At 42.2% G+C, this 9,531-nt stretch overlaps 1 protein-coding gene across 1 annotated transcript; it reads right to left on the reverse strand.

Moving 5' to 3' along the window:
• Positions 1–307: 307 nt before the first annotated feature.
• On the reverse strand, positions 308–9,184 carry rusc1 (RUN and SH3 domain containing 1). Its single transcript, XM_053327156.1, has 10 exons — positions 7,994–9,184; positions 6,746–6,868; positions 6,559–6,635; positions 5,855–6,029; positions 5,395–5,500; positions 5,203–5,249; positions 4,615–5,123; positions 4,286–4,530; positions 3,816–3,983; positions 308–2,933 (listed from the first exon to the last, which is right to left on the reverse strand). The coding sequence occupies exons 1-10, from the start codon at positions 8,388–8,390 to the stop codon at positions 2,768–2,770; spliced, it is 2,013 nt and encodes a 670-aa protein (XP_053183131.1). The 5' UTR covers positions 8,391–9,184; the 3' UTR covers positions 308–2,767.
• Between the last annotated feature and the right edge of the window lie 347 nt (positions 9,185–9,531).

Below are 9,531 nucleotides of genomic sequence, written 5' to 3' on the forward strand. Positions count from 1 at the left end.
AGCAAAGAAGTGAGAGATACAGTACTCCCCAGGAACATAAGAAGGAAGCAGTATATAGTCAGACATTAAACATGTTTTTGCACAAACACAAACATGAGTCTTCACTTCCTTTATAATCTCACGTGGTGACAGGTAGCTTCCTGTCACATTTCAAATAGCAACAAATAAAAGACCCGCAATTTTACATTTTCTGAGTGAGATGTGACCTACATTTTTCTAGGGCAGCTTCATGAATTCCTGATTTTTAAAGCTTTTTGCATGAGCTTTAGTGAAAAAATATGACTCAAACAGCTGAGTAGGTTTGGTTTATACTGATTATTTTTATTTGGTGTATTTACAAACAAGCACATGCAGGAGTTGGACAGTGACTGACACTAGAGGGGCACTGAACTATATGCAATAGTAAGACACAGGGGATGTCTACAGGCTACATGACACCAGAGAGAGAAAGGGAGGAGGAGGGAGGTACAGAACTCATTGTTACACTTACACACACATTCAAGTGAAAGTGCAGGATGTGCAGACACACAGATGTGCTCACACTCATCTCTGCTTTTCCTGCCACGTACACTGTCATGTGTGCACACATACACACACACTCTCTCTCTCTCCTTCACACACATAAAGAACCCAGATAGATAGTGATTCATTCCAGAAACCTCAAGATCAATAAATAGTACATCCAATAAATTAACAGCTTTCAAACAAATGCCTTTTGACCATTATCTCACATTTAGAAAAATGCACAAACAAAAATAAAACATTACACACAATTAAATGTGTCAGCTGATATTGTATTTTTTAACAATTTTCCTGCAAAAATCTAGTTATTATCCATTTGATGTCAATGAGGATGCAATTTTATTGTGTTCATTAGCAAGTTATGAGCACTGGTCTAACTTGATGCAACCGTTGCCATAGTGACAGTAAAGCTACATGGCATTGACACAATAACATAAGCAAACCTTGTGTTTAGCTTTGCCTGACTGATAAGACTCAAGTATGAAACTTCCCTGCTGAATTATCATTAGCCTTTCCTGATCAGATGCTTTTAATTTTACTTTAACTATTTAAGCCTATTATTTAAACAGGCTTTACGTGTCATTTTGCACTTTTTTGAAACTAAAATAACTGTTTAACAAACAAAAAGGCATTAAGTTGCACATTTGTGCATAGTCATTGACACATAATCTAGAGAAGAACTAATGTCAAAGCAAAGTACTTTATATGAATACTATTAGAATCAACATATCACTTCCACCACTACCACTTCTACTACCACAGTCATTAATAACAATGATTATGATGAGCAAACATGGCAGGGAGGGTTAAGATAAATAAAAAAAACTGAGGTATGAGGTGAAGACCAGCCACCAAACCTACAGACTTTACAGTAGCAGTCATGAACTACATACATCAGGGTTTCCCTTACTGCATTAAATTGGAGTTCAGATAGTGTTGAACAAGAGCAGAGCATAGTTTTGTGAGGCATTAACTCTCGTGGGGTTGGCCCGTGAGGTTTTGGGACGAGTAGAAAGATTAGCTACAGATTGCTGTTGTCTGGGTTTGCGATCCCGGTAGGTTATCTTCTATAACTATGTGAGATGAATAGATATTTTCTGGCATTCACCTGAAGCATTCATGGCACATTACAATGCATAAAGTGTTTAAAAGGTATGAGGCTAAATCTAATGATTCTTATGAATATGATCTCAAGACAAATGGCAATACATGAAGCACACAAGAGGGAAGATACTGGATTTCATACTTAAAACAAACACATACACCTTTCTTTTTGCATGTATGACAACCACTTAATGTGTGTGTGAAGTTGCAGGTGTAATGATAAAGAAGTAATCCACTCAATTTTAATCCACGTCCTCACTGTGGCCACAGTATTAAGCTGCTGCTTGTGTCCCACTACCTGCTTTCTCTTGTTCACCTTTCTCTCTATCTTAATATCAATCTCAATCTATATACCTATATATATATATATATATTTATGTATATTTATACAGTCAAATATAGCAGAAACATGTCAAACACGCATGAACCAGGCGATAAAGGTGGGAGGTCAATAGGGGTAAAAGGTCAATAGAGCACAGATCTACACAGCTACAATTCACTACATTACTACGCAGTATGCAACAGGAGCTACGGCCCAGTACTCTAACATGCTTTCTCCACTCGACAAACCTGCGAGTCACGACTCTCTACTGCTGATGGCTCGAAATGTTAATGTGGCTACGGCCAGGCTGTCGACTGTCGCCTCCTCACAGCTGGCAGCTGCTGATCTGAGCACACTTAGATCTGCTAGTGGTTGATCCCATAGAATTCCCCCTGTGATCATTTTCAGATTGGCAGCTGACAAGGAAGGGAAGGCAGACACTGAAGAAAGGTCATTTAAAGGGATACTTCACTCCAAGATCAAAGTTCTTCCAGTCTGAAATGGTCTAAATTTGACTTGAGTCATTTCACACCATCTGCTGCATTCCTGCTGCTAAAATCCATTAGTTTAATGCTACCAAACTGGATAGATTGCGATGGGAAAAAACTCCCATATGTTCATAAAGGGAGAGGGGACTGCAGGCTACTCCTAATGCACATAAAGCAGAGCAGATGGTGTTAATGCACTCAAATCAAACTTAAACCATGCCAGTGTGAAATATCCCTTTCAGAGTAGTGTAGCATTACCATAACCTCTCAATATTCGCCTAAAATATATTTTTTATTTTTCATTGATCGAGTGCAGCAGTTATGGTGTCAGTCACATGATGAGCGAGGTGTAGCCAATAGGTACCAGCCCCTCTTTATCTCCCTGACGACAGCGAATCCAGTCTTGATCAACACCTCCTAATATTACGAGTTCCTCCCCCTTGCAGAAGCTGAGCTCAGAACCCGTTCCATTGTGGTCACACAGCGTTCGTACTGACCTGAGAACAGAAAACAGATTTTCTCAGCCTCAATGGGTTGCATATACACAAACCACAAACAATGACGTTATCCACTGCATATCATGTAGTCGACTCTTGGATGAGTCACAATGCAGGATCGCTCCATATCTGCTTGGTGATTTAACAATAGAAGTCTTTCAAAGAGAAAGAATGACAACAGGAGCATTTTTGATGTTCCCTTCTCCCACTTGTGCTTTAGAGGAGAAATAAGTCATTAAAAAAAAATCATGCAGCGACTAGATACCATGAGGAAGTTGAGTGTGCAGATTTGTGTTGATGTATCATATATTTATTAAAGGTTTTGTTTTTAACCATTAACTTTGGTGCCTGAAATTTCTTTATACGACACCCTAACCATAGATGACTGCACATTTTTCCATTACAATATCTATATGAAATAATGAAATATTTATATTAAAATTCTTCTTCCCCATCAGGTCAATCTGGGTTTTTTTTAAATGTCAGAACATCTGTAGTGTCTAAAGTAGCTACTGTGATAGGTCTGTATAATTTCTAAAATAATTATAAAGAATGGCTATGTAAATCAGACTGTTAACCCTACATTTTAAACATAGATTATAGCACCACCATCTGGTGTCCATGAGTTAACCCTAACCCAATAAAATCTTTAATACTTTTAATAATAGCACCCTTAGCCTGCACAAATGTAACATCCTTCAAGTTTCATTAAAAATAGATAGGCAGCGTAAGATATCACTTGTAATATAACATTTCATAGATTGAAGGACAGACACAGCCTTATCTATCATCCCCTCACCCAATTTCATTCTGTAGCAGCAAACAAAAATACAGAAATCCACCCTTCATGTTATCACATTCATCACTTCATGTCTGCTGTACCTGAGAGGTCTGGGTTTGTCCTTCATCTCCAACGTGTCGACCTCTCTCTTTGACTCTGGCTCACTTCCTCCCTGGACATCCACAGTCCTCCTCATCACTGGGGTGGAATTGCTGCTCACCATTCGAGTCAGTGCTGTGACACCAGGAGCCAACCACTGAGAGGGACGCCTGAAGAGACAGAAATAAGAGGATAGAGAGAGGAACAGAGAGAGAAAAATAATGGGATGGGAGGGGGACAGAGAATGAAAAAGGGAGCAAATGGCAAATATAACCAAGTCACAGTTACTATTCATGCTGTTCACTGATCAGTTTCAAATGTAATAATGACCAAGTTTTAAATCAAAACAGTACAGGATCTGTTTGCTCAAGAGCCCTTTTTATGCTAATACATCAGTGGAGTAGCCTGCTGTGGTGTTTTCTAGAGACACAGAAACCTCCACAGAACAGGAGACACGTGTTCATTGATTTACCTTGATGGTGGTGTGTGACCTGTTGGGCTGCTGGGGCTTTTAGAGGCACCAAAGAGACGCCCCAGACCCCAGGGAACCTGAGTGCCACTGCTGACTGGAGCAAAGTCGCTGGCTGTATGAGCCTGGAGATCTGGCAGATCCATTTTCATCTCCTCCCTTTTCCCTGCAGACAGGCTCAGCTCAGACAGGTTTTGGCTCAGTCTGCCTCCCCAGCGCACCACAGCCCCCCATCCCTGCTGGATCACCTATGATTAAAAAACAAAAACAAAATATGTCAGCCCTGCAGAATCACACAATCAGAATGACTCGAACACTGAAAATTCACATACCAGGCCAGCCTGCTGAGCAAGGCTGTCCTCCTCGATGCTTGGAGGAGGTAATTCCCCAATTTCCTTCTCCTGCACCCACAACAGCTGAGGACTTGTCTGCCCGAGTGTGATTGAAGCCTTTATGGGTTCAGTATTGTTATTTGTTGACCCGCCTGGTCCTCCATTCTTTGGATGAGCCAATGGTGACAAGTTTTCACCATCTTTAGCTTCCTGATATTCTGGACTTCCAAAGTCTACTTCTGAGAGGCTTTCAATATATCTGCAGCTTTCGATCTTGGATTGGGATCCCCTTGTTGGCAGCTGGAAACCTGCATCCTGACAGGGTGGACTGGGTATCTCTGGACTGTGACCGTCTGCCTCTAAGTGGTGGTGCTGGAAGAGCAGGTCCAGGTTAAAGGTCAGCAGGCTGAGAGGTTGCAGCACCAGGAGCAGCTCCTCAAACAGAGGCTGGCAGGCGGTTAGCGACAGACACATAAAGGAGGAGGGGCGGTAGTATGTCTCGAGCACATCTGGAAGAAAGATAAATTAAATTTAGTCACATGACCACTCAAAAAGCAATGATGTGAGAAGAAAGTGAAAGAAACTTACCACTGCAAGACTGAAGGTGAGACAGCCAGAAATCAAGAAGCTTGGTACTAGAGGAAAAGGAGAGAGAGAGAGAATGAGAATACTGAAGATACAGAGAGGATATGGAGCAAAGAAATCTATATATTTACACTACTGATTTGCACTTTCCATGCCAAGGGTGAAGACCAGAAAGGATTCAGAGCCAGTACTTACTTCAGTAGTCCAAACAGGAATGCGTTGAACCTGTGCTTGTTCTGTCTGAGTTGTGGCAGCTCTCCAACTCGAACTTGTAGGTTGAACAAGGCTTGTGTTTTAGGGCCTGGATTAAACGGTAGAGTGGACAAGGAGAAATTACATATAAAAAGAGGGATGGAGAGAGAGAGAGACAGTTTGAGAGAGTGATCAACAGTGAAACTTACAGAGGTGAGTAAACAACTTCAGTGAAGCTCTAGTGCTTGCAGGCAAATCAATATCTGTATCCTGTTATTCACTTTAATCAGCATTTCAGGCATTAAAATCAACAAGTATTGACTGATGTGTGGGAAAATGAGTCCAGGGTTGATCATTAACAGGCAATACAGGAAATATGACCCACAGAAAAAATGGACTTCTAACCTATTCTATATATTTAAGTTTATAAATGATAACTTCTCCCTGCTCTTAGGAGTGGTACCTGGCTTAGTGGAGGCTTGGACCAGGCCCCAGGCTGAATTTGGCCTCCTGCCTGCAATCAGGTCACTCTTGTGTGGTTTTAGTCCATCGGTCAGCAAGCTGTGTAGGGCGGGGCAAAGACACTGCAGCACCAGACGGCCCAGAGATGGATTTATAGTGCTGTCTCCTGATAAAGCCTGAGGAGATGAGAGGAGAGGAGAGGAGAGGAGAGGAGAGGAGAGGAGAGGAGAGGAGAGCGATGAGGAGAGCGATGAGGAGAGGAGAGCGATGAGTAGCATGGGATGAAATGGGATAGAGTGAGGTAAAGGATATGCCGTGATGGTGAGAGACAGGGGAAGAGATAAGAAAGGATGTGTCAAGAGAGGGAGGGAAGAAAAAATGGGACACACACGTGGGTTGAGAGACACGCGGGGCAATGATTGATGGTATGATGTAATGGGATATGATTTGGGAGGGGGATTTGGAGTTAGTTTACAACAACACTGAGAGACTAAGAGACTAGGTTATCTAAAGATATTCTAGTACCTTGTTAATTGAGACAGACTGAGGAGAGATGGAACAAAATTTGTAGAGTCAGAACAAGAAAAAAAATTAATTCAATAAAATATTACTTTTGTTTCTAGACAGTAGAAGACTGAAACAATAACAACAACAACAACATTCAAACAAAATGAAACCCCCTGGGAAAATTCAGCAGTGACTGACCTTCTGAACTACAGTCCGAGAAGAGCTGAACTGGGCCAAGATGGCTTCCACTGCTACACTGACCGCACTGACCAGAGCTGGAAGGAGGAACAAAAGTCTACGGTTAAACAGTAAAGAGCTCCAGCTGCATCAAAGACAAACATGCACAGCTGGACAGGGGAACACACACACAGATGTGCATCCACACCTTTCTTTTCCTGCAGGCACAGAGAGGACAGGCCAAGACCTCTCATTGGATGCTTCACATCTTCGCCCATCCAGGATGTCTCTCCTCTCTTTACAGTTCCAGCGAATGACACACTGCGAACAGCTGACAGCGGCAGTAAAAGAGGAATGACTTACTACTATAAAAAAAATGTAAATTCAACAGGAGCAAAACAAATCACAACAGAGAGAAATACCATAACTCAAATATTTGTGTTATTAGTGGGAGCAATTAAGCAATGAGAAGCACTGGAGTAGGCAGATACAAGCAGATGGTGATACTGACGACAAACAGCATGTGAGCGCATCCTGTAAATATTAATTTACTGTGGCCAGTTTCCACATATGGATCTGTGAAGACGTCTTTTTGTCTGCATCAGGGATAAACAGGATCCCATGCATTAACCTTGACTCACACAAATACACTAATTCAAACACTCACACATACTTAATATGAGCATAAGAATACATAGGAGAGACTGCAGAGACAATAAACTACCACATGAATCAGGTCATACAATTACACACATGTGCAAAGGGCAGGTGTTATGTAAAGTCTTTTCTATATGTATATTTATATAAACTAGTTATATAAATGCAAACATTCATATAATGAACAGGATGCTGTGTAATTACTGTGATATCACCTAAACACACATACACAACAATAAAAGGTTTAAATTAAATTAAAAATCAACAAGCTACTTGGGTTGTCATTTGCATGAAATGTAATTGCTCATGTCAACGCTCCATGCAAAAACAAAAAAACAAAAAAAGACAGACAGAACAGACAAGACAGAGACAAAGAGACAGATTGACAAAGACATAGAGAGAGAGAGTGATGAGAGTGAGTCTAGACACCCTCTGACAGGAACAGCTGTTACCCCTCTGAAGGCCGTTTGCAGATCTGAAAGGACAGCGTAGATAAGACATATCACATGACCTGTGGGGAGCTGACTTCTCCTACAAAAACCAGCGACAGGTACCCAGTTCTTTCAAATCTGCAAACCTTCAGGGCTGAGTGACAAGTGACAAAAGTGTGAGGGCCACCATATCAAGACAAGAGTAGAGAATAATTACAGACAGACAGACAGACAGACAGACAGACAGACAGACAGACAGACAGACAGACAGACAAGACATGCATGCATGCATCCAAGCAAGATGTCAGACAGATAGACAGACAGAGAGTGTCAGATGTAGGGAGAGAGAAGAGAGAGAGAAATCTTACTCGCCACGCGCAACTGCAGAGGAGCCTGGTGGAGTTTTGGGGGTAGGGGGGGAGCCCTGGGCGGTATAGGAGGGTAGAGGTTTGGGTAGTAGAGAGGTGCAGCGAGGGCAGGCAGGGTGTGCGAGCGGGGGAAAAGCGGGGAACTGAGGCAGGAGCCTGCCACACCTGGAGGGGGCACTCCTGAGCGCTGAGGAGGTGAGAGGGCTCCTATAGGCGAGAGGCGAGGAGGGGCACCCCTGTGCAGAGGGCAGTTTTTGGGGTGGTACAGGTAATAGGTGGGGAGAGGGGGGAGCTCTTTGGATGTCCTGGCCTTGATGCTGTTGTGGTCTGCGTGCGATTGTGTGCGCTTTTCTCTGCTTGAATACAGTGAATCCTTTGCACTGTTAGAATATGTCATCAAGACATCGATGTTCTTATATGGGGTGGTGCAACCTGGTGCTTCAGTGGTGCTACTAATAGGTGTGTCGGGTTTAGTGTGCGTGTTGGTCTGATTCTCTGTGTCAGTGCAGTAGAGAGAGTCAAAATTACAGCTGGATGTAAAGTCCCTGTCATTTGGTTTGGATTCACTGATATATTGGTATGCAGAATAAGTGTTTTTCTTAATGATATTCCCATAATCATGAGAAGAGTCTACACAAAGGTCAGCCAGGGAATCAGAGTTAAACCCGGAGCTTATATCAGTGCTGGTATCATCTCTGTGGGTATAAGATGAGCCAGAAATATTGGCCCTCTGTGTATTGCAGTGTTGGTCTGTGGATTCTCTGCCCACATGGTTGTGGGGCCTAGAAACTGTGAGGGGATGGGAGTTACAATAGCCTGGGCGATAGGAAGGGAGAGCTGAGTGGAGGAAGTAGGGTTGGGAGGATTGGGCAAGGGACAGTGGAGGGGAGGAAACTGCTTATTGGAAAGGGCAAAAAGGCCAAAAATTGTAAGGTGCAGAAGACAGGAGAGGGCAGGCGCACAAGCAGAGTAATGAGGGAGCAAAGCAGAGCCATGGACAAACAATGAAAACAACAGAATGGGATGGATGGGTGAGAAAAACAAGGAAGAGTAAAGTAACAAAAAAATAGGCAAATAAATGGGAAGGAGAGAGAGATGCAGAAAATGTTAGTGTCTGTTGAGAGAAAAATGCACATTCATGAGTGTATTCCTGCAGATATCGTCATCATGTAACATCATGCGGTAATGCAGTATTTAAACGAGTCAAACAGTTGATCCACAGTTACACACTGACAGCACATGGGAGTCAATGGGGTTGATTTATGAAGTGTAATAACTACAATCTTTCACTTAGGAGGAAATGATACTGTTGCTATAAAACAATAACAGCTGTACAGTAAAAATACTCAATCTGTCAATCAGCCATTCATTCACCAATGACACCATAATTAAAATGCCACCATCAATCAAAAAGATTCATCATATGTACGTTAAGAATCCAAGTTTTCTTTACAGCATCTGGTTTCACTTTCTATTCTATACTTGCTTTGAGAGGTATAAATATTATGAAACCACAGGAAGTGCCATTCTTTATGCTA

Source organism: Scomber japonicus, chromosome 10 (genome assembly GCF_027409825.1).
Source record: "Scomber japonicus isolate fScoJap1 chromosome 10, fScoJap1.pri, whole genome shotgun sequence".
Classification (NCBI taxonomy): Eukaryota; Metazoa; Chordata; class Actinopteri; order Scombriformes; family Scombridae; genus Scomber; species Scomber japonicus.